The sequence below is a fragment of the Urocitellus parryii genome, chromosome 5 (assembly GCF_045843805.1).
Source record: "Urocitellus parryii isolate mUroPar1 chromosome 5, mUroPar1.hap1, whole genome shotgun sequence".
Classification (NCBI taxonomy): Eukaryota; Metazoa; Chordata; class Mammalia; order Rodentia; family Sciuridae; genus Urocitellus; species Urocitellus parryii.
Genome location: NC_135535.1, coordinates 117,091,250 through 117,117,660, shown reverse-complemented (window position 1 = coordinate 117,117,660; position 26,411 = coordinate 117,091,250). Strand labels below are relative to the sequence as shown.

Here is a 26,411-nt window from a genome sequence, read left to right as displayed (position 1 = left end):
AATAAGGTTTTTTTTTAAGTTTAATTATTTTGTTATTGAAGTACCTAGAGAAGTGTTTATAGACAAAATAGTATGGTATCTGGTAATTATTTTTAATTGAAGTTATAAGTGGAGGCATATTGGTCAATGGGATTATTGATAGTTATTGCAGCTGAGTTATGGTGAAATGGGTTTCATTTAACTACTCATTATACTTTCGTTTGTGTTTGAAATTTTTCCTAGTAAAATGGGGAAAAGTAGAGTCCTTGACTCTGGCTTAGTTTCTTCTTCCCTTCCTCCTTCCCTCCCTTTGTTTCTGTTATGGGAAACACACTCCTGGCCTTATGCAGGCTAGGCAAGTGATCTGCCACTCAGCTATACCCAGAACTTGGATTGGTTTCCTAGCTGTATTTCTTATTTGTGTTTTTCTTCTTCCTTGAGAAATGTTTTTATATTTTCCAAGTAATATTTTATTGCATATTTATACTTTCCTTGTAGTCTCTTTCATTTTTAAACTGAATTTCTTTATTATCTTATATCTTTGCCTATATTGTTTAAAAATTAGCTTTTAATTAACATACCAAAAAATTAATACATAATATTTATTTGTTTTTAATTCTTTTTTGTAGTTGTAGATGGGTAGCATGCCTTTATTTTATTTGCTTATTTTATTTTATTAGTTTTTTTGTAGTTATAGATGTACAGAATGCATTTATTTTATTTGTTTACTTTTATGTGGTGCTAAGGATTAAATCCAGTATCTTACCTGTACTAGGCAAGTGCTACAGCCCCAGCCCCAATACATAATATTTAAGTTTGCTTATATCCTTCCAAAACTTCTTCTAAGCTTTAATTTTAAAGTTTAAAATTATTATCATTGTAATGATAATATATACAATATTTTAGCTTCCTTTTAAAAACTTAATATTATATTACATTTCCACAAACTGTGTGTTTTTATAATGATGCTTGTACTTATTGAATTGAATTAAAAGTTCACTGCTTTATACAAGTTCCTCTTTTGCCAGACCTTTTTTTATTTCCAGTTTTCACTGAGCAAATTTGTACAGATAATTTTTACTGAATTGGGTTATTTCCTTAGGGTATTCCTCAGAGCAAGATTATTATATCAAAGAACATGAAATGTTGTTTTTCCCAAATTTCCTACCCAGAAAGGTTAAGCTGATCTATAATGCTCCCAACAGTTTAGCCATTATTTTCCCCATGATCACTTTGGTTTTGTTTAAATTTGTGTTCATTATGTGCACATAAAGTAGTAGTATTTTTTTCATTTCTTTAATGAAACTTCATTTTTCTCATATAATGATTTATTATTTGACCTATTATCTGAAATTTCTATGTCAAAAATTAATTACCTTACAAAGATCTCTATTGAGAACCTAGTGTGAATCAATGTTTTGTACTGATGCAAATTGATGTATATTTTCCTCTTTTCATTATTTTTACTTTAAGACTGATTTGCTACATTTTATTGTGTAAACTACTTTTAAAAAATATGATTTGCCTACCTTAACCTTTCTAGACAATTCTGTTATTCATCTCCCGTTTATAACAGGGTTAGATGTATTAGTTTTTCTAGTTCTTTAAATGTTTGTACATGCCTGTACATGCTTGTTTATTGTAACTATTCATCCTTTTGGATTATGCAGAATTTATTTTAATGTATTATATGAGACAAAGATGTAAAATATTCTGCTAACATTTAGTAAATAGAAATTCTTTTTAAAAGTTGTTTTTAAACATCTAATTAATTATATGCTAAATGTTATAGAAATTTCCATTTAGTTCTAAATTCTAGGTTTAATATTTTTGTTTTAATCCATTTTTATACATATGTTGTTTTTACAGTATGTTTATTACAAAATTGGTAGGGTATTTGAACCATCATTACTTTTATCTCAAAATATTTTTTCCTACTAATCTTTGAAATGTCCTTTGGAATATTTAAAAGATTTTTGTGAAATAATGGGAAGAATTTATGGGAAGAATTTAAAGAATGTTATGGGGATATAGCTCAGTTGGTAGAGTGCTCGCATCACATGCACAAGGCCATGGATTTAATCCCCAGTACCTCAAATTGAAGTTTAGAGAAGTCTGAAATAAATTAGTTTTGCAAATGAGCATAAAATTATATTTAAAACTGGGCATGGTGGCACATGCCTATAACCACAATTGTTCAGGAGGTGGAGGCAGGAGGATCACAAGTTCAGAGCTAGCCTCAGCAAAAGCAAGGTACTAAGTAAACATCTGAGTGAGACTTTGTCTCTAAATAAAAATACAAAATAGTGCTGGAGATGTGGCTCAGGGGTTGGATGCCCCTGAGTTCATTTCCTAGTGGTGTGTGTGTGTGTTTGTGTGTGTGTGTGTGTGTGTGTGTGTGTGTGTGTGTGTAATATCTAAATCCACAGTATTATTGGTATTGGTATAGATGGTATTATTATAGATGGTATTATTATACCATCTATAGATAAAATATTAACAGAAGAACATGGGATTAGAGCTGAGGCCTTAGGATCCTCAACATTTACAGATGGGATAGACTAGGAGGAGATGGTGCTGAGAAGCAGACTGAAATGAAGAGGCCAGTTGAAGTGGGAGAGAATAAGAAAGAGTACAGGATCACAGAAGGCAGGAGAATATTGTCTCTAAAGAAGAGAGTACAGAAGATCCCTCTGACTTCCATCATTTGATTACATAATGGTATTTTTGCTTTACAATGGGTTTAGCAGGATTTAGCCCCACTATGTGTCGATGAACATCTATAAATACATTGTGTTAATGCTACTGAGAGATTGAGAAAGAGGACAGCACAGTTGAGTGGTCTGGTCCAGTGTATCAGAAATAAATGACCCAGAGGTAGCATAGTGACCTCCCCTGGATAAGATAGATACTTTCCATTATGCCTATTGACCTTGGAGGTAATAGTCCCATATTGATCCTGCTACTTGCATTGGCCAGTTTTTCTGTCTGTGTTCACCAAAATTCAGTGTCTCTTGGATCTTTGTCATACCTTCTCAGGAATGTTTTTTTGCACATGGCTTTCTAGAACTTGACTATACTTACAATGGTTATCTAAAATTTTCCAGCATGGTCCATAGATAAATTAAACTTTTCACAATTCTAGTTGAAAATCACTGATATAAGACATAAGTAATAAAGACATTGAGGCACTTTTTGGTCATGACCCTTTCCTGTTATCTGTTATGCTGTTCTATTTTGGTGTCTCTTCTGTTGATATTTTACTTGTAATTTTGCCATATGTTTTGTTTCCCTTACCCAGAATTTAGCTTTGTATTAATTAAATTCAGTTCTGAAGTTGTTTAATTTCCCTTAAACTGTATTTTATTTTATTTAATTAAATCAAATTTTAGAATATCTGTAGTTGTCTTTGCTAAACGTGTATTAATTGCCTGTATGGAGTAGTCATTGTGCTGAGGGCTCTGAGGATAGGAGATAAATAAAAAGTTGTATTTCCTCTCCATTAACAGTATATATGCATATTACATATTTTTGTGTGTATGCTGAGTATGTTAAAAATGTGTTATAATATAGTTATATTAATTATAATTATAGTAATTTCAGAACACAGAGCTGAAATTAGGTAAATCCCAACCAAAGGATCCTCCCGCATAAATAGTTGCATGAAGTGCAATCTTCACTGATTTGACCCAAAGTGATTTTGGGATTTAAGAGCTCCCTTACCCATCTGTGTGTCTCTCCCAATCCCCAGTGCTAGAGATGTAACCCCAGAAATATCACTAAAACTATACTCCTAGTCCATTACACATCTTCTGAGGTTTAATTTCTCCCTCCTTTAGAAAGCCTGCATAAATCTTACAGTTGGAATTAATCATGCTTTCTGTTGTAATTCCTTTAGAGTTTGTATCTCCTTTGATTTCAGGGTTTATTTTATCTCACTTTGTGATATATACTAATGGTTTATATGTCAGTTTCCCCCTTATACCTGATTTTGGTAACCTTGGCTTGATATTCTGCCATAAATTTTTACTGATGTTAATTATATCTAAAGAGATCAGGAACTCTCAGTCACATACATCTTGGCTTTATGTTTTAGTCTGTTTCTGTTGCTGTAAGAAAATATCATAAAGTGGCTAGCTTATGAACAACAGAAAATTATTGCTTACAGTTGTAGAGACTGGGTAGTCTAAGATCAAAGCATCAACAGATTTGATTTCTCTTGAGGGCCTGCTTTCAGTGTAATAGGTGACAACTTGGTTTTTTCACATGGTAAAAGGGGCAAAGTAGCTATCTCAGGTCTCTTATAAGGACTCTAATCCTGTCCATGAGGGCTTTGCCTTCATGACCTAATAATATTTAAAAGGGACCACCTCTTAATGCCATTGCATTGATGATTGGATTTCACTCTAAGAATTTTGATGAGGGAGACAAACTTTGAGACCCTAGTACCTAGCATTTGGAATCTCCCATTGACCAAACCTGAAAATGTTTTAACCCCATTTTAAGGTAAAATACTCACTAGCATAGCTATTCTGCTTTAGATAATCTGATAATGCTTGTTTTCTTTGAACATAGTTTATTGATTTATTATTCTTATTCTTATGCTGAATCTTCTTCCTATGAATTTTCAGTTTTACTATATAAAATTTCCACCCCTAAATTACTGTTTATTAATAAACTCTACTCTTTTGTCTTCTCCATTGTTCTTTAACCCTGTATGTATACTTATGCTTTATTGCCTTGCACTTTCCTTTTTCTCCTTGAGAACTAAAGAATAATTTTATTCAAATGTATCTAATAGTTATGTATAGAATATTTCTTCTATCATAAAACAAATTCACTTTCTTCTCAGCTGCACGTGAAAACTTCTCTAAAATAGACCAATTTAGGATTGAAAGACAGTCTTAGCAAGTACAAAAAGAATGCAGATAATCTCTTGTATCCTGCCAGAACACAGTGAAATGAAAAGAGAAATCAATAACAAAATAAAAAACAGAAACCATGTTAAAATGTGGAGAATGAGTAATGTGTTTTCTTATCATGAACACTTTTTTTAAATGAATGGTGTGACTCTACTTTGTGTACAACCAGAATTATGAGAAACTGTGCTCTATATGTGTAGTATAAATTGTTATGCATTCTGCTGTCATATATAACAAATTAAAATTTAAATCTTAAAAAAAACTGTCTTGCACTTTTCTATACATTATTTTATAATTGCCCGTTTTCTTTCTCTTCTCAACTAGTTTATATCTACCATAAGTTAAGGGTTACTTTTAAAATGTATTTTTAGTCTTAAGCAGTGTTTTACTTTGCTTTTAACTACTTACAGTTATAATTATTGAGTTATAAATAATAAAAATCTAAAATTTAGGTTATAAAATTTAAGAACTTTGAATGATGATATTACATTCAACATTCAAATATATATTCTTTAAAATTTTATGGGTTTCAAGGCCCTTAAAAGGCCTTGCATATTCTAACAAAAGAATGCCATCTTTTCTAAGTTGAGAATATTTACTTATTTGTATTTTTTCTTTGTGTAGTAGCATTCAAATACATCTTTTGACAAAGCTGTAAGTTCCAGTCACTTCTAATAAGGCCAAATAGAGTGGACTAAAGGAACTCAAATCAGTTGTGATTTGTTTTTTTTTTTTTTTTTTAAGAGAGAGTGAGAGAGGAGAGAGAGAGAGAGATAGAGAGAGAGAGAATTTTTAATATTTATTTTTTAGTTCTCGGCAGACACAACATCTTTGTTGGTATGTGGTGCTGAGGATCGAACCCGGGCCGCACACATGCCAGGCGAGCGCACTACCGCTGAGCCACATCTCCAGCCCCAATCAGTTGTGATTTGGAGCTTTGTTTTTATTTAATGCAAAGATAAGTATCTGCATTTAACCTTGAGGAGGTTGCTGTCAGAGAGATTAATGGAACTGCTGAAAGAATGCTGTGGCTCTTGTGAGTTAGCTCTCCTGAGACCAATGCATATTATGAATAAAGTTCAAAGAAAGTGAAAATGATGGAAATAGAGATGGGGAAATCAACTTTACATATAGTGGGCATATTCTCAGATGTAGAAACAGTGAAACATTTTGTGTTTTCTCTAAAATTTGATTTGATATGTGCTATCTACAAAATAGTTTCTTTCATTTTGATAGTTATTTTTTAAATTTCTGAAATAAGACTATTTAGCATTCCTTTTTAGATAGTCTATGGAGATAATTATTTACTGTGTTCAAGTTCTTGTTCTTATAAAAATTAATTTTGATTTCCTCTTTCTAGACCTTTTTACCTACTTATATGTTTAATTCTATATCATTTTTTCCTTGTAAATTATTTTTTTTTCTTAGCAATGCAGGGCCTTTTCTATATCGAAGATGAACATAGGTGAGTTTTTATGATATTCTTGATAAATATTAAATGGAGTTGGGGATTACTTTGGAAAAGTGTACATATAGTTAGCACCTGTTCTTACAACTCCATGGATAGTTGTTGTAATGACACATAAAATTTCTCTTCCTGCAAAGGAAGCGCTACTCAACTTGTTGGCAAATGTGTAACTAACTTTTCAAAGCCCCTTCCTCAAATCGTGCCACTTTTTACTTAGTTAGAATAAAGCAAGAGCAGGCTTTAAAATATTTGAAGAAACTGCAGTGTTTGTAATGGACTCCAGGTAATTTTCCCTCTGGCAGAAATTCAGTTTCATTTGAAAATCAATGAAGTTTATTGAAAGATTGTTTATTGATAGGACTTACCCACTATTCTTTACAGTTAGGGTTAGCCCTATTTCGTGACAATATTTAGCTACATCCTTTGAGCTTATTAAAAGAAGGCTCCCTAATAAATGATGAGTAGTTACATTTGACCCTAAAATACTTTCAAGTGGACTACTATATTGTGGCTTCAGTGAAATTAATAGTTTACTCATTTCTTGGTGGTATCCTAAAAGCTCCTCTCTAGTTTGCATTTGGAAGGTGATGTTTCCAAAAGGTTCTTTTTGTTTTTTAAGAGAGCAGAAGCAGGCATGCATGTAGTCTGTGTACCAAGACCTCAAAGTCTAGGGTCCACCTCTTATGTATCACATCAGTTGTTTTTATCACTGTTACTGTTATTATTATTTTGATGATGGGTATTGAACCCAGGACCCTGCACAATCTAAAGCACACATTTTACCACTGAGCTATGTCCCCAACCCCTGTTGTTATAAGTAAAATTGGGATTTTTTTTTCAAAATTTTATTTTGAAAATATATTCTTGCTCTTTTTATAAGCATTGCACATGTGTAGTGCCCTACAGCTACGTAAATCCCATGTCCTTGTCCACATTTCTCATACCCAGCTATCAGAATTTTCAAGATGAGACCCTAGCCAATCTATATTTGTAGTATATGCTCTGTAAATGTTACTATATGAAAGATCATTTTATGTCTTTACCTTTTCTTTTTTTAATAATTTCTATTTTTTAAAGAGAGAGAGAATCTTTTTGTTTTTTTGTTTTTTGTAGATGGATACAACACAATGCCTTTATTTTTTTATGTGGTGCTGAGAATCGAACCTGGGTTCCACCTATGCTAGGCGAGCGCTCTACCACTGAGCCACAATCCCAGCCCCTACTTTTTATTTCCTTAATGAAGCACGTCTGCTTTTGTTTTGACTTTGATTTTTAATAATTGAGATTATAATAGCTCTATTAAAATGAGGGAAGTTTCTAAGGAGTATTAAAAAAAGAGGAGAAGACTTTAAAGTTATGAAAAAAATGTAGCTGGTATGTTACCAAATTCTGTTTCTGTGTTAGGCTGGCTTTCTTATCCTAACCCTGACTTTATCAATACATCTGGCTCCAATCTTTTCCTCATTAAGTATCTGAGAAGTTGGTAAATGAGTTCTGACATGTTGAATGATTTTCATGAAATCTTCTGCATGTGTACGCATGCTTGGGGAGTAGGGAAGAAGAGACAGAATAAGCAGTGGGGTTGAGGTAGAAAAGAATTACTCTCTCTTTACATTAAGCATAATGGGTAGCAGTTAACATTATCATCTTTCAGAACACGTTAAAGTCTATCTTATAAGTGGTGTTTACTCCAAAGGAAGCAGCTCTTACTCAAATAAGTGGTCTTCATTACTGTGTCATGTCAGAGTTGGAAACAGGAGGAGAGAATGGGAAGCTGTTACTTTGAACAGTGTATATGATACCTGAATTGGCTTTCCTCCTACTTGTGAAAAAGGGAAATGCTTAATAAGATCTGTCATTATTATTGAGTGATTCTATGTATTATTGCACCTTTTTTATTATTTGGATGGAGATGTTTGAAGGGAACAATAAAGTAATTATTAATGACTCTTTTTCCCTTTTTATGTTTTTCTTTGCTTTCCTTATTGAACATTTGATTTTGGAGAAACATGATGGAGGCTAGAGTAGTAGAGCAGCAATGAAATTCAACTTGATATTGATAGACCTGATGTCAATAAGTTAAGTTCAGCCAGTGTATTAGTTGTGTAATGGGAATTGCTAAGGGTCCAGACTTTTTGTTAATTTGCTTGCATGAGGTTGTAGTGACAACTGTCAAAACTTTTACCCTAATTTCCTTTCTGTATGGAGGCCTTTTTACTTAAGGAGATGAGAAATTCATTGAAGTGTTAGAATAAGCTTCCCACTTCTCCCTCTACTGGACCTCCTCTAGTAGTTATACAAAACTCCTGCCTTGAACCTTATATTGTGTAAGTGAAGTGAGTTCTAATTTGACCTTACCTAATAGGTATAGTTGCTAAAAGGGGGTTTATATTACCTAATCCAGTGATAGGAAAACCCATTTGTGTTAATTCTGATAAATGCAATTATAATTAATAGTAATTAATTAGAGTAAAACTCTAGAATACTGTTTTCATCTTAAGTGATATGAACTATTTAAAATGGCACATGTCCTTTTACTATCTTCAGGTGGCTACTAAATGCATTGTCTGTGGCATAGAGTACATGTTTAGATCTTGGGCTGCCTGCGTTGGTTAAACAGAGTGAAATGTCTGAGTTAGAGCAGGTAAATGAAATTGAATGTGCCTCACTTAGTCTTGTTCCTCTAGACTGCCACTTTAATGCCTTTCTTAATGATGAGATAATTCCTATCTTTGTAGTTTAATTTTAGTCATCAAATAATTATATGTATTTATATTGTACGGTGTGATGTTTAAAATGTGTATACTTGTAAAATGATGAGATCAGGCTGAGTAGCACATTCATCACTTCACATCCTTATTTTTTGAAGAGTAAGAACATTTAAAACCTACTCTTTTAGCAATTTTGGAAATAAATAGTATGCAATTCTGAATTACTATTTTCAGTTAAATGTTTTTGACTTTTCTTTCTACTTTAAGAGTAGAAACACTTACAATGAAGGTAGAATGATTTCAAGAAAAATGGATTGACTTCCCAAACAATCGGATATAAGAACTCATTCAGAAGTCCAACTAAACTTTTTAATAAATCTCCATTGTATATGTCTATTGAGGAACTTTCATAATTGGCATATCTTTGTGTATTTTTTTAGTACTGAATTATTAAAGAATGGAGTTGAACACAACTGTGTAGCAAAGGTATTTTTTCTCTTATGAGAAATTTTGGCTTCATTAATGATTCAGTTTTTATTATACTGGAGCTACGTGTTCAAATATTATGATTATGCTCCTACAGTAATGGCTCCAAACCATCTTTACCTGCTGGTACTCCTGCCCTTATATAGTGCTCTTCCACACTGTGACAGGGTTGGACTGTGAACAATAGAGGAAGGCAGAAGTGACAATATGTGACTTCTGAAGCTAGGTCATAGAAGATGTTGGTGCTCCTACCTTCCTTTCTGAGAATATTTGTTCTGTTAAAAGCCAGCCTCCATATTGTATGAAACTCACATAGTTCCTTGGAGAGGAACAGAGGCCTCTTGTCAATAGCTAGTCCTTCTTGTCAACCACGTAGGTGGAAGCATGGGACTAAGTCTGGTTAACATCTTGACTACAATCCCACTAGAGACCCCAGAACCAGAAATATTCAGTTAAGCTACTTTTGACTTCCTGTCAAACAGAAACTGTGTGAGATAATATGAGTGCACTGTTGTCTTAAACTGCTAAGTTTTGAGGTGACTTGTTAAATAACAACAAATAACTAGCAAAGATATGTTACAGCCTCATATTGAAATGATCTGCCATAGCCTGAATATTTTCTTCTAATTCCATAGCTTGATTTTCTCTACTGGAAGATGAGTAAATATTATTTGAAATTGTTTTATTAATGTTACCACAATGGTAATTATTAGGGCCAAGTATTGTTGGAGCTTTTGGCAGTGTTTGTCATAAGGACTATCACCTTTGTAACACATTTGTCTGCTAATAGTTGTCAATTAGGAAAAGAGTCACAAACTTAAGTAATATATGAGAGTTTTTAGTGTATATGTATATATTCTTTTATAGAAAATTACATATGTAAAATTCTGTAGTTAACACAGCCTTTTCTAGTGAAAATATAATGTGAGCTACCTGTATAATTTCGTATTTTTAAATGCCTTATTAAAAGAAATTAAAAGAAAAAGATACCAATTATAATAATGTTTTATTTAATCAGATATATCTAAAATATCACTTTGGCATATCAATATGAAAATTATCAATTAAGTATTTTCCTTTTTCTGAAACTCTTTGAAATTTAGTGCATATTTATTATGCGTATTAGTTTGGACTAGCCACATTTTAAGTCTCAGTAGCCCTTGGTTTGTAGTGACTACAGCATTAGACAATGCAAATACAGATTGAACATCCCTAATCTGAAAGTTAAAAATCTGAAATACTCCAAAATCTGAAGCTTTTTTAGAACAGATGTGACACAAGTGGAAAATTTCACACCTACATTCATGTAACAGGTCACAATCAAAGCTAGACACACTAAAAATATTGTACAAAGTTGCCTTCAGGCTGTGTCTTTAAGGTATATGTGAAGTATAAATGAATTTCACATTTAGATTGGTCCCATCCCCAGGATATCTAATTTATGTGTATTCAGATATTCCAAAATCTAAAAAAAAAAAAAAAAAAAAAAAAAATCCCAAATCCAAAACACTTGTGGTACCAAGCATTTAAGATAAGGGATAGTCAGCCTGTAGTATATAAAGCTGAAGAGGTTAAGAAGATTTTATTATAAACTGTAACATTAAGAATACATAAAGGCATGGGGTTCTGGCTCAGTGGCAGGGCACTTGCCTTACAAGTATGAGGAAAATAAATAAATAAAATAAAGGTGCTATGACAATCAAAACTAAAAAAATGTTTTTTAAAAAAGTATACATAAAGAAACAACAGAAATGGTTTTGTCAAACTTAAATGTGGCATGTTCTACCTTAACTTCATTTTTTTTTTAACTTTCATTTGTATCTGTATTTAGTTTCAGTGGGTTAACTGCCTAATTTCCAGATGCTTCAAATCCTTCAAAACCTGAGAAATCTTTTAGGGATGGAAGGGAAGTAGTGCTGTCAAAGTTAGATTTCTCTGGCTTTTTCTACTCAAAATGGCATGACTACCTCATGGTTTATCCTAAAGATAGTGATGTGGACTCTTTGAAAGAGAAAATAAAGTTGAGATTATAAAGCACATATTCAGGGCATTAGGTTGTACTTGATACAGTCACTCTATTTAAGCTACCAAGGAGCACTTCCCAGGGGTTCAGCATGTTATTTTTACTTCCTTCAGTGTGAATTTGAGAGCAGAAGTTTGTGGTGTTTGACATGTTCTAAAGTGAAAGATTTTACTAGTCAACATCTTGAAGGCTCCCACATTCAAGAAAGTAGGTAAAAATTATCAAAGTTTAGGTAATGGACAGATTAGAGGTTTTTCTTTTCATTGAAACCAGAATACACCATCAAGTTTAATACAGACAAGTAATTTTGTCACTAGAGTTTTATGTCATTTTGATGATAGGAACCAAAATCTACTCACTGATGTTTTTGTAAATATGAAAGAAAAACAGAAACTATTTCCTCAGAAAAAAAGAGGATGGTAAAAAAAACTTTAAAACCTGTTGGTTTTGTGCTGTGCCTTAGACATCTGCTATTGGCATATTTTAAGATTTAAATATCTTTAGAATCTTCAGAATGATAATGGAGCTTATTGCACTATATTGTCCCCTTTAAAAAAAATCTTCAATTTGGAGTGTCTGTGTTTACTAAAAGACATGGAAGGAGTTTCTCATAATCTTATCCCACTTGTGCAAATTATTGCTATGAAGAAACACATAGGACTTTTGAATAAGAAGCTTAAAAGCTCAAAAACTCACAAATTCATACATGTTTTGTCTCTTCAACTTTCTTTTCACATTAGCAGTGTTTGAGGATGTATTTACACAGGCACTTTTCTCTTTCATAGTAAATAACCCACATGTTTAGAGTTATAGGTACCTTAAATATAATTACATTTATAACTATTTTCAGAACTTCTTTCTGTCCTTATTAATTTACTTGCACTGCATGTTATTCTTCTAATATATTCTTCAATTTGCTTTTGATTTTTAAAAATCATAATTGTATGTATTTGTTTTACAAAGTAAAAATAATACTTTGTTGCTTATAATAATATCTCCCTCATTTTTGTCTAACTCTAATTTCTATTTCTCTAAGACAAGCCCTTTCACCACTTTTGTTGTTTCTTCTTTTTTTCCACCTTTCCAGATTACATTCTAAAATTGTTGATTATTACTGTTCTTTTAGTATTTCTGCTGACTTCTTATCATTGATGATGTTGAATTAGCAAATAAACTACTACACATATCCGACCTCTTTGCATCCTTCCAATATACTTATCTTCAAGTTTACACTATTGTGCCTGAGGCACATAGTATATTATGACTTGTATTTTAATTTTTCATGACATGCTTTAGTTTTGAGCTTCACTTTTTCCTGTCCTGGGTGTTTTGTTTGATTATTTGTTTGTACACACATCACCAGTTCATTCCCATTTTTCTTGCTAAATTTATAAAATTCCTCCCAGTGTTGTTGCTATTATAAAATACATCATCACTTATTAATTATCTTCAGGTAATCTATACATCCATTTTTGAGTTTCCACCCATTGATCCAGTCTGTACTTTATTCTCTAGGTGTTTATCATCCTCAAGGTCCTCTCCTCTGTACATCTATGGTAGATGCCCTTTTTTTTTCTGGACTTCTATGTGTTCCTTTTTCTAGGTTTATTCCTTTAAATTGGTAGAGCACACCCTGGTAGCTTCCTGAAAGAGCTTCTGATTGAGGTACATTTTATTTAGAGTTTGCATTTTACCATTGTATTTAATCAACACTCTGGAAACATAATTCTAAGTTGAAAATTTTAATTTCTTTGCCTCAGAGTTTTGAAAACATTACCCAATTGTCTTCTAAATTTCTTTGTTGCCACTAAAAACTCAGTGTCTTCTGATTTTTTAATCATTTGGAGGTAATTATTTGGACTTTTCAAAATTTATGATCTTTTCTCTAGTATTTTAAATTTTAAAGAGAGAAGGGAGCACATATATTATAATTTAAGTACAGAAAAATGTATTTAATCTTCTAGAATGAGGACATGAAAGAATGATTATAAATTTGACCTAGCAGTGTGCTTTATACTGCAGTATTTGTGGAACTGAAAGGTTTTCCTATTAATTTTTGGCATGAACTCAATTTTTTATTGTTAAATAGGGGAATCAAGATGTAGTTAGAAACTGTCTGGGTTTACCTTACCAGATTTGTAGCCAAATTTTGCTCACTGGATAAGTAGCTGTGGACTTTGTCAATGAAGGTAAAAGGGTATTTGCTATCTTTGTTCTCTTATTACTACCTGTACACAGTGTGCAATGGTCAGATCAGGGAAAATAGTATATCCATGACTTTAAACTTATCGTTTCTTTGTGTTGTGCATGTTCAAAATCCTCTTTACTAGCTGTTTTGACATACATCTTTGTTAACCATAGTTACCTACAGTGCTATAGAACACTAATTATTTCTCCTGTCCAGTTGCACCCAAGTACCTATTAAATTCCTCATTCCATCTCCCTTCCCCAAGTTCTCCCCAGCCTCTGCTAATCACCTTCCTACTCTGTACTCCTATGAATTTGACGTTCTGGATTCTACTTGTTACAAATGACAGGGTTTGTCATTTTCCTTCTTTTTATGCCTCAGTAGTGTTCCTATGTGACTACATAGCACGTTTTTTTTTTTATCTCATCCTCTATTGACATACTCTTAGGTTGATTCAATATTTTGGCTATTGCAAATAATGCAACGATAAAGGTGGCAGTGCAGATGTCTCTCAAAACACTGATTTCCTTTCCTTTAGATACATACACAGTGGTGGAATTGCTAAATCATAGGGTAGTTCTATTTTTAATTTTTGACAAATCTCAATACTGCTTTCCATAATGACTAAATAATTTACAACTTTACCAACAGTATTTGAGAGAACCTTTTTTGCTACATCCTTGTGAACGTTTGTTATTCTTTTGTCTTTTTTTATAGTACTCAGGCTAACTGAGGTGAGATGGTACCTTATTTTGATACTGATTTGCATTTCCCTAATGATTGGTGATGTTGAACAGTTCCCCCCACTGCCATATACTTGTTGACTATTTGTTTTAAGAAATGCCTATGCAGGTCTTTTTTCCCATTTTTTAATTGGTTCATTTGTGTTCTTGCTGTGAAGTTGAGTTCCTTATGTATTTTTAGATATTAACCTTTTGTCATACGTATAGTTTGCAAATGTTTCCTCACATGCTGTAAGTTGTTTCATCACTGTTTTGGTTGTTTGCTCTTCTGTGTAGAAGCTTTTCAGTTTGATGTAATCCTATTTGTCTGTTTTTGCCTTTGTTGTCTGTACTTTTAAGATTTGTTAAACAAGCAAACATACAAAAAAACAAACTATTTGCCCAGCCCAATGTCATGAAGGTTTCCTGTTTTTGTCTAGTAGTTTGAAAGGTTTGAATCTTACATTTATCCATTTTGAATTGATTGTTGTATATGGTGAGAGATAGGGGCCTAATTTTATTCTTTTTTTTTCTGTGAATATTTAGTCAATTCTTGTTCTTTTGCATCATTTTTATGAAAGTCAACACTTTATTATTATCTGGTTTTATAAGAGTTTAAAGAAGATGAGCTTATAATAAACCGATAAATCCAGTTCTTCATTCTACTTGAACTTTTTCATTTTTCCTTCTTATTTTAAGATTTTTACTATCTTATATGTTCTTAAAATCCTGTAGGATTTTGTGTGTCCTTTAGATAGATATATTCTCTCCTTTGCAGAAGTTATACTTTAAGAAACTTGCATATCTCCTTTGCAGAAGTTATACTTTAAGAAACTTGCATAGCGAATTAGGGCTACTGAGAATTCCTTGGCTAAATAAATTGCTTATTCTTAGCCAGATTAGTCACTTATATCTAGTTACTTTCAGTTTTCTCAGATGAGATGAATAGAAAACTTTCCTTTTTTGAAGGAAAGTTAGAAGACTCATTTTCTTTTCAGTTTTTAAAAATTAGTTTGCCAACAACTGTCTGTATGAAGAATACAGTAGGAAAGATCTTGCCATTTACATCACTTTTTTCATCTGGCCCAACTTTCCAGGGAAAGAAAATATTTTGTTATTCAATCTAAGTAGACATTTCATCAAAGCTGACTTTCAGCTAAATTTAAAGAGTAGGTCCAGAATAGCTTCGTGTTTTTAAATAATCAAACTCTTAATGCCTATGCTGTCTAACACAAATAGTTTTATCTCTGTGTTGCAGAGAGCAAGTCTATCCTGTCTTACTTAACTCACTTGAACCTTTGCTCTTAATATTAAATTTCTTCAACCTCCTTTGCTTCTTTTCTTCCCTCTTTAAATTCTTTGCTCTGTGAAAATATCTTTCTGGCCTGGATTTAATTCCAAAGGGAAGAACATTTAAAGAACAAATAGCCCTTCCTTGACAAATGGGCTCTCCTTAGGTTAACTGATTAATTTACTTCACCTAGTCTTCCATCATTTTCCAGGACAGTCTCCGTAAGAAGGATGACAGGATTGAAGAGCTGGAAGAAGCACTGAGAGAAAGTGTACAGATAACTGCAGAGCGGGAAATGGTGCTGGCACAAGAGGAATCAGCCAGGACCAATGCTGAGAAACAGGTCTGCAATTTTATACAGTTACTAGCAATGCTGCTGGTTAAACACAAGGTAAAACCCAACCAGTGTAGTTTAGATAAACCTAAATATTATATCTTCAAAAACTCTTCATCAAGTGTAAGTATTTAGACAAAAATAATAAATGAAATATGGCTATGCATATTAATTCTTTAACTCATGTTAATGCAGAGATATCTGCTCCAATAATTTTAGGATTCATTTACATAATATAATTGAGTATATCTGGTGAGATGAAATGGAACTTGTCTCTGCTATAAGACTAGACACAACCTGGCTTTTAAATGGAATGAGAAAACACAAGTGTTTCTGACTCAAAGATGTTAATAGCAAATAGTTTATTTTAAACCTTGCTGTGTTCAAAAGAGGAAGTAAGACATAACAAGGGCTGTGGTTGTGGCTCAATGGTAAAGCACTTGCCTAGTGCTTATGAGACACTGGGTGTGATCCTCAGTACCACATAAAAATAAACAAATAAAATAAAGGTATTGTGTCCATTTACAACTAAAAATATATTTTTAAAAAATATTATAACAAATTAATGTTGGTAGAAAATATGCAAGACTTAGATATTGTGGTCCTCAAGTCCCATATCAGCAAGCATGTCTAAACCTTGAGAGGACTTGAGGAATTCTTCTGTTGCTGTTTGTGGCATTTGTTTTGTATATTTTCTACTTTTTTCTTTTAGACCCCTGAACCTTTGCTTTTGACCTTTTATTGGAAACAATAACTAATGATTGGAGTCATGAGTGAAAGAAAGAGTTTTAACAATTAAGATTGTAATCTCAGTTTCCATTCTGAGACTATAATTTGTGGTTTTGAATCTTTTTTGAATCTACCTAATACAGAGATTGATGACATTTCGTTTTTGTACTAATTGTTTTCTTTCTATTTCCTTGTGAAAGAACAAATGTCATTCAGTTAAAAAGAGTTGAACTAGAGGATGACAGGATCTGTTGGGGAACCCCTTCCATCAGACCAGTGCTGTTATGGAGTTAAGGTAGTTGGGTAGTAAAGAAGGGTTTGTTGCAAGGCAGACATAGTGTAGTGGGTGTCCCTTGGGGTCCTTTCATAGCCATGTCAGCTGCAAGGATATGGCTTCTTCAGTTCCAAATGTAAAATAAAAGACCAACTGATATTTCTTAACAAAGATGAGGGAAAATGGATCTTTTTGCAGAATGAGTATCTTTCGGTGCTCTTTCGTAGATAAATATCTTGGAACACTTTCATAATGCACAAGTAAATCTTGAGTAGTGGAAGGCTTCAGAGAAAGGATGACCACAGCCATTGTCCATTGTCCAGGGTGTTAGGGATTTTGATTTTACTCTTTTTGTATTTTCTTCTTTATTTTTAACTCCTGTCCTGCAACATACACATGTTTTCTATAAAGATTTCCTTCTGTTCTGGTCTTGGGTGTTTAGTGACAAGTCATAAACATCAGAGATTCTGTGGAAGTTTTGGCAACTGACAATAGATTTTATCATTATTATACATCAACTTTTGTGTTTTTCTTTTTAAAATATTATGTGAGCTGATTATAATGTGCTTTCTTGAAGTATGTTTTATTAACTTGTTTAAATTTAGACTTTATCCTTAAAGCAGTTTTTAAATCTGCAGAAAAATTGCACAGGAAATAGTTTTCACTTAATTTTTTCTCCACCTGTTATTAATGTCTTGCCTTAGTGTGATACTTGTGGTAAAATCAATGAACTAGTATTGATACAGTATTATTAATGAGTTCACAGTCTACATTGATTCACCCTTTATGATATACAGTTCCATGGATTTTTCCAAATGTATAAGGCCATGTATCTTTTATTATAGTATTGCACAGTGTCTTCACTGCCCTAAAAATCTCCTGTGCTGTACTTTTTCATTCTTCTGCCATCTTTTTACTCTCTCAACAGTTTTGCCATTTTCTTTACTGGAAATTGGAACCATATAGCATACTGCCTCTTCACATTAGCTTCTTTCACTTAGCCTTTGCGTTTAAGGTTCCTCCCCATCTTTTCATGACTTAATAACTCATTTCATCTTTGAATTATAGTCTATTGTATTGGGTTTTCCAGTTTGTTACCCCTTCACCTATTGAAGAATATCTCGTTTGTTCCAACTTTTCACAATTATGGATAAACCTACTGCAAACTTCATGTGCAGGTGTTTGTGAGAACATGAACTTTCAGCTTATCTGGGTAAATATCTAAGAGTATGGTTTCTGCATTGCACGGTAAAGTCATAGGGTAAGATAGTTAGCTTTGTAAGAAACTGCCAAACTATCTTCCAAAGTGGCTATATAAAATTTGCCTTTAATTGCATGCTTTTTTCCTTCTCTTTCCTGTTCATCTTGTTTTCCACCATTCTGCTACTTACTGCCTTTCTGAAGCTGTTGAGTGAAATATTGCATGAGACCAGTCATTTGGGCTTTAAGTGGTTCAAGGTATGAAGAAATTGCTTGTATGTTTGTTCTAATGAAGCCTTAAAACCTTCACCCACTGTTCCCTCCTCCCCCTCTTCTGTTCTTATTCTTATCCTTTTCTGTCTTCTAACTGCACTGTTAATTTTACTTACCTGTGTTAATTGTGTGCACTATCACCTATAGATAATTTTTTAAATGCTTTAAATGGATGAAGTTTTTTGGCTAAAGACATTATTCTGATTATCTTTCTTAGGTTATAAAATTATTTCTTAAATTTAGCCTCCTGAGGTGAAATGAATCCTACTAATAGAAACAGGATATCTTCATCTCTTGATTCCTAAAAGTAAAATTTAATGGGAACCATGGCTCATGTTTAAAAAGACATAGAGCTGGCCTATTGCCACACACCTTTAATCTCAGTTACTCAAGTAGGCTGAGGCAGGAGGATTGCAAGCTTGAGGCCAGCCAGGGCAATTTAATGAGATCCTCTCTCTAAATAAAATAAAAAATGGGGTCGAGCTTGTGTTCAGTGCCATAGTTCTTATCTAGCACCTGCGAGTCCCTGGGTTCAATCTCTAGTACCTCAAAATAATATAATAAAAAAGAGAACTGTCTCAAGTTTGAAGAGGGAAAAAAATCCCAAAGAGAAGCTCTTTTTTTAAAAAAGATTTTCCTATATTCTTACAGAATCTCCATGCATTTTTATTATTATTCATAATACACTTATACATTGCTTAACCTAGGGGACGTGTTCTGCGTTCTGAGAAATGTATCATTAGGCAATTTCATCATTGTGTCTACATCATAAATTGTACTTACACAGACCTAAATGGTGTAGGTCAGTCACTTTGCGGTGCTCTCTTGATATATTCAAGAGATGGGTTAAGCATGGTCTGTGTGAGTTTGCTGCCCACATAACATGGCATAATGCTTTTCAGCAAACTTTCTTTAATTAGTAGGAGTAAACTTTAAAAACAACAACAAAAAGTACACTATAGCAAAAAAAACAGTAATATGATCCTTTATTATCATATCAGATATCACATACTGTACATAATTGTGTTGCTATGCTCTTATATGACAGAAATACAGTAGGTTTATATCAGCATTATCACAAACATGGAAGTATGCCTCGCAGTGTTTTTCAGCTTATTGTAATCATAGTTTATAAGTGGTTTGTTCTTGAATGAGGCACCATTATGCCAAAATTTAAAATTCCAAATGCCAGAAATTCAAAGACATTGTGTAGTCAAAGTAGATGCCCACCTACCAGTGGTGGCAAATTGAAAGATTTAAGTAAAAAAAACCCAGGGGAAAACCTAAGGACTCTTTTCTTTTGTTTTATCCTTTTCCACATCTGGTGAGTTTTGTTGAATGTGAGAGTCTGTTTACTTAAAATTTGGACAAACAGGTTCTAAAGAAGTCTCAGAATGGCCAGGAATAAATATCCTGTAATATCCTTAGTTCAGCCATGCTTGTGTGAACTTAAAAAAATTTTAAGTATTTTCAGTGATATTCTTTGTGGTTAAATTTATTTTTTATTTTTTGTTATCTAAGAGTTTTTAAAAATGCCAGTAAAGTAAGAAGACTTTTTTTTATAGTTCATTAAACTGATTTTATGAACTCTTTTACTCTTATCCAGTAACCTAAAGGTATATTCTATCAAAATAACTGACATTTACACATAAGTTCTGATTTTTGTTTTAAAACTCAATTTTTAATAGTGATACTCATTTTTTCAAGTGGTCTTTTGGAAGAAGGAGGCCTGGGTATTAAACCTGGGACCTCATACATGCTAGGCAAGAACTCTTATTCCTGAGTTACATCTGCCCCAGCCCTTTGTATTTAATTTTTTAAAAAATATTTTTTTTTAGTTGTTGATAGACCTTTATTTTATTTATTTGTATAGGGTGCTGAGAATCAAACCCAGTACCTCACACATGCCAGGCTTGTGCACTACCACTGAGCCCCAGCCCCTACATTTAATTTTGAAACAATCTCTCACTGAACTGCTCAGACTGACCTCAAATCTGCTATTCTCCTGCCTTAGCTTCCCAGGCAGTTGGGATTACAGGTGGGCACCACCACCCAGCTTCGAATGGACATTTTGACATTATTTGTAATTTTAAGATTAGTATAAATTCTTCACTTTCAAAATCATAAGATATTATCTGTTAAGTATAAATTTTTCACCTTCAAGAACTTACAATTTTCTCTATGGTTTACTAGATAATTACAGTCTGCCCTCTATCTCTGTGAGCTTCACATCTGCAGCTTCAACAAACTGTGATTTGAAAATAATTTTTTAAAAAATGTGACAGTATCAAACATGTATACTCTTCTCAGTTTTCCCAAAACAACACAGTATAAAAATTGTTTATATGGCAGGTGTGACTTGGGTACTGTAATTAATGTAGAGAAGATTTAAAGTACACAGGGGGATGTGAGTAAGTCATGTGCAGATACCCATGTTATAGAAGGGACTTGAACAGCCACAGATTTTGGTGTTCACAGGGATCCCGAAACCACTCCCATATGGATAGTTTTCTATTTGGTATAAATTGACTGGATTAGAACCTGCTTTAGATTGAGTACTCAGAAAGATCCCCTGAGAATGGAACATTTAACAAGAGCCCTGAAAACTGAGAAGTTTGCCTTGTGATGAGTGGGGTAGGAATCAGCAATTATGATGGTAATAAGGTAATTATGATGGTAATAAGAACTGGACATTTCTGAGTAAGACTTCTGTTACTTTGGGGAGCTATGTATGGTATGCAGTACCTATGGAAGCCTTGGCAAGAAGTTTTGTGTTTTTTAAGAGTGGTGGAAGCCATTGAAGAGTTTTAATAGGACATCATTTGATTTGTGTTTTTAAAAGATCATTCCATCTGCTATGGGAGAATGAATTGGTGGATAAGTGTGAAAGAAAAGTCAGATGAGTTATTAGAGTGTTTAGGCCAGATATCTTCAGACTGAAGTGTCTGTACCTGGAGATGCAGGAATGCTCTCTCAAAGGATTGAAGTTTTTCAGTTTCCAAACATAGCTTTTCCTCAAATTGATCTTCTCTAACAGCACGTACAATGTGCGGAATCACCTTTTCTATTTTTCCTTTCATAACTATGCACCTCTCACTTTTCAACTATGCACACCTCTCCTCACTTTCTGACCTGTATTTTCCTTGGGGGAAAAAACTGTGCAATTTAACAAAGGAATAGTTCAAAACATTAGTATCAAGAAAACAAATGATTATGAACTGGTTGTTGTTTCCAGTTCTTTGTTTCCTACAGAATTGACAGAGGACCTAATTAAGTTGCCAACTGATACAATGTTAAAAATAATTGTTTATGATAAGTATATAAATCTAAAGTATATAGAGTATATAGTATCTATATATCTATCTAAAGTATATAGAGTATATAATTTTAAAGAAGTGCAAGGAATTGAGTAACACTGCTCCTCTTTTTTTTTATGTGAAACAGGTTTCTCAGTGCTCACACTTATAAAAGTGAAACACACCAATAGAATTGATGCTGAACCCTCTATCTTTCTAACAAGTATTATTTATCAAGGGATATCTTTTTTTCTTTTCTTGTGATGCTAGGGATTGAACCCAGAGCCATGCCCATGCCAGTAAGCAGTCTGCCATTGAGCTATACCTCCTATCAAACTAAAAGTAACTTATGAGTTTCATTAGTCCCATTCAGATAAATATGTTTAACAAGACATTTTTTTAATATTTATTTTTTTGTGGTAGGTGGACACAATACCTTTATTTTATTTTTATGTGGTGCTGAGGATCGAACCCAGTGCCTCACACGTGCTAGGTGAGCACTCTACCACTGAGCCACAATCTCAGTCCTAACAAGACTTTTAATAATTTTTGTATTAAATGTTCATATTGTTTTTATTCTATATTATTAGTAATTATAATTATAAATCAATTCATGATATTTTTTAACAGTTATGACTAGAAGAAATTTTTAAATGATCAGATTTAAATTTATACATGTATTTTTGTTAAGAAAAATATGAAGGATGATCCATACAAATAGCCTAATGTAAAATAAACTAAGTTACTATAAAATTCCAGGCAGAAGGGAATGGAAACAAAGTCAAGAGAAAAAGGAACATCTAAAGAACAGTTTGACCTCCTACTTTTGAAATGAGTAATGATGGATGTCAATCACTATGGTATTTATATCTCATTAGGTACTTTTGTTTTTACTTTTGTCATTAGATACTTTATTTCTTAATAAACAATTTTTAAAGAACCCAAGAAATTACATTTTTTGCTTCTCTTTATGATATAAAACATTTATATATTTGAAAAGTGAGTGACTCACCTGAGACAGAAATTCAACCAAGAGATTTTATTGGGGACTGCCTGAAGGGGAAGAAAAGGAGAGGCAGAGAGCAGCTGTGTGAGCCTGCAAGCTTCAGTTTAAGAAGGGTTGCTTTGGTGACATGTCCGGTGGTGATTGGGAAGGTGACTCAGAAATGAGTGAGCAGACACTGTGTCTCATGGGGATTGGTTGAGAATACTTTTGACTTTGCCACCCTCCCAGCTTGGCACCCTTCAGAGAGGAGGCGGAGGGGTAAGGGATTATGTGATGTTCTTCTTGAGAAATGGAAACTTAACTTCAGCAAGGAGAAACCTGATGGGGGGGAAATAAAACCAAAAGGCAAGGTCTCCCACACACCCAACATTCCTCCCTTTTTGTTTTTGTGTTGGAAGCAGGGCGTTGAGATTGTCTGGCTACTTCCTGCTGAAGAGGGACCACAACGACGAGTGTGAAGGAAGGGAGGGATGGTCAGGGTGTGGGGACAAGAGAAGCATAGCTGGAAAGGCCAGGGCTTTATGATATAAAATTTCCTTGGGGCTGAAATCGATGAAAGTTCCTTGAAGCCATAGGTCATGGATAGTCTCGATCTAATCCTTGTCCCTGCAAATGGGGGGAGTCAGCCAGCTATCCTGTTGGAGGGCCTCCACAAACTCCATGAACCAGATGTGCCACACACGATGAGCCTAAAAACACAAAAGATACCTGAAGGCAAGGAGAAGAAGAGGGAAGAGGAGCCACCACATTAGCTTCTGGCCAGAGGTCCAGTGAGAGGGACTGGCTGAGAAAAGACCAGTGGTCAGAAGGAGGCACAGAAAAGCAAACTTAAAACAGGGCCCAGGGGACATCTTGGGTGGTGGGCATTTGGCTGAAAACAAAGAGGTCCGTGGGTAGGTCCCCGTAGAATCTGTGCCAACATCTGGGTTTTTATTTTCTGGCCTTCTCATCCCGGTTATGATGCACCTTAAAGGCTGTGACCAGGATTTCAGTCTCAGGGGTCAAAGGTCCCCATTCTAGTTTTTTAAGTTTTGTCTGAATGTTGGGGTAGCTCTGGGAGAAGAAGTAGGTCATTAGGAGCTATCTCCCATTGGTTTCAGGGTCTAAATTAGTATATTGCTGGAAAGCCTTATTCAGTCTGTCTAGGAAGGTGGAAAGGTTCTCCCTTTTGTCCTGAATGATTTCTTGGAGTTTTTCAAAGTTTACAGCCTTCTGACAACTAGGCAGGTGGAAAATTTGTCCCTCAGGGCTAATCCTGCAGTGGTATTGTTGTCCCAATTAGGGTCCTGGTCAGGAACTGCCTGGGCACCTAATGGGTGGGCCAGGGGGGTTTGATGGACCTCATTAGCATAATTTATGGGCTTGTTCCCAGATCTGCCTGCTTTCTTCTGGGAGAAAGGACCATGTAAATGTCATGAAAACTCCTTTATGTATGAGGCAGAGTTGATGGTATAGGAACCCAAGCGTTTTTTAATCTGTGAAAGGTCTGCTATGGAGAAGGGCATGTGGACCCTAACAATCCCTTCTGCACCAGCAACCTCTCTCAAAAGAGCCATAATTGAAGTAGGGTGTGGCCGCAATAAAAGAGAATAACATCATGGCATTTGCAGGTAAATGGATGGTGTTGAAGAAGATAATGCTAAGTGAAGTTAGCTAATCCCCCCCCCCAAAACAAATGCTGAATATTTTTTCTGATATAAAGAGGCTAATTCATACTGGGGTAGGGAGAGGGAGGAATAGATGCATTCAGATAGGGCAGAGGGGAGGGAAAAGGAGGGGGCAGGGGATTAGCAAGGATGGTGGAATGTGGTAGACATCATCATCCAAAGTAAATGTATGAAGACACGAATTGGTATCAACATACTTTATGTACAACCAGAGATATGAAAAATTGTGCTGTATACATGTAATAAGAATTGTAATTCATTCCGCTGTCATTTATTTTTTTAAAAAATCAATAAAAGAAAAAAATGAAAACAAAGGCATTATGTACAACTAAAAGAAATAAATATTAAAAAGAGATTATTCTTGATATTATATGAAGAATAACTAGAATGAAAGAAAAGGTTGCATAATTCAGGGACATGGTAGGGTAATGGCAGTGGAGATGGAGAAGTCCATTTGGAGATAGATTTAATAAGTCTTGCTGATCGATTACATGTGGAGGGAGAGGGATGTGACAAGGAAAATCCTTACATTTTCTAGAATGCAGATCTAAGTGGATAGTGATGGTGTTTATTGAACTGTAGAAAAAAACTGGAGGAGGAAGAATTTAAGACAGGAATTCATCTTTGTAGATGTTAAATTTGAGACGTCTATGACCTCTTTCAAGTGAAGATATCCACTACGCAGATAGATATGTGGATTTAAATCAGAAGAATGCTCTGAGCTAAAGTATAAACTTGGAAGATGACATATGGTTGGTTTCTCTTTATCTTTGTGTTAGCTATTTACCACATATAGCTTTCTTGACTTATTTTCAAAATGAGAAAATGCATGCTTACTCCCTCTCTATGTAAGGATTAAATTTTGATGAGTCCTTAACAATACAGTTGTCCTTTTATTAGAAAATGTGACACAGGAAGTAAGTACATCTTTTGATAATAAACTCCCAGACTTGAGAAATTGACATTATTTACTGTCTACCAGTATTGTGATAAATATTTTTAGTAGTATTATTTACTCATTTAAACAACAAATTATTAAATATCTTTAATGTTTCTAAAAAGAAAATTAGCATTAGTGCTCATTGGGTCCTTTTTTAAAAGATAAAGAATGGCTTTAGAGTTGGTTTTTTTTTTTTTTAAGTTTATTTAAAAATTTTTTTTTGGTGCTGGGGTTGTGGCTTAATTGGTAGAGTACTTGCCTGGCACTTGTGAGGCACTGGGTTTGAGCCTCAGCAGCACATAAAAATAAATAAATAAAATAAAGGTATTATGTTCATCTGCAAGTAAAAAAATGTTTTTAAAAATTTTTCTTGGGGCTGGATATGTGGCTCAAGCGGTAGCGCGCTCACCTGGCATACGCAGGGCGCTGGGTTCGATCCTCAGCACCACATACAAATGAAATGAAGATGTTGTGTCCACCGAAAACTAAAAAATAAATATTAAAAAATTCTCTCTCTCTCTCTCTCTCTCTCTCTCTCTCTCTCTCTCTCTCTCTCTCTCTCTTTAAAAAAATTTTTTTTCCTTGGGCTGAGGTTTTGGCTTAGTTGGTAGAACACTTGCCTGGCATGTGTGAGGCATTGGGTTCAATTCTCAGCAATATATATGTATGTGTGTGTGTGTATATATATATATATATATATATATATATATATATATATATATATATATACACATTTATTTAAAATGTTTTTCTTAATTGGTATTATTAATGTACACAGTAGTGGAATTCATTGTTGGGAATTCGTACAAGTACCATAACTTAATTTGGTCAGTTTCATTTCCCATTTCCTGCACTTTCCTTCTTTCCTCCCTCCCCCTAGTCTCGCTCTTCTATTATACTGG

At 33.8% G+C, this 26,411-nt stretch overlaps 1 protein-coding gene across 5 annotated transcripts in view; it reads left to right on the top strand.

Annotated features, from left to right (window-relative positions):
- The window catches only part of Erc1 (ELKS/RAB6-interacting/CAST family member 1), a 522,872-nt gene that overhangs the window by 245,524 nt on the left and 250,937 nt on the right, over positions 1-26,411 (top strand). For 3 of the 5 annotated variants that reach the window (XM_077798217.1, XM_077798218.1, XM_077798216.1), the window contains one exon: positions 16,002-16,133. The exons of the other annotated variants lie outside the window; for them this stretch is intronic. In XM_077798217.1, the coding sequence (XP_077654343.1) occupies positions 16,002-16,133 (132 nt within the window). The remainder of the gene's footprint in view (positions 1-16,001; positions 16,134-26,411) is intronic. 5 annotated transcript variants of the gene reach the window in all.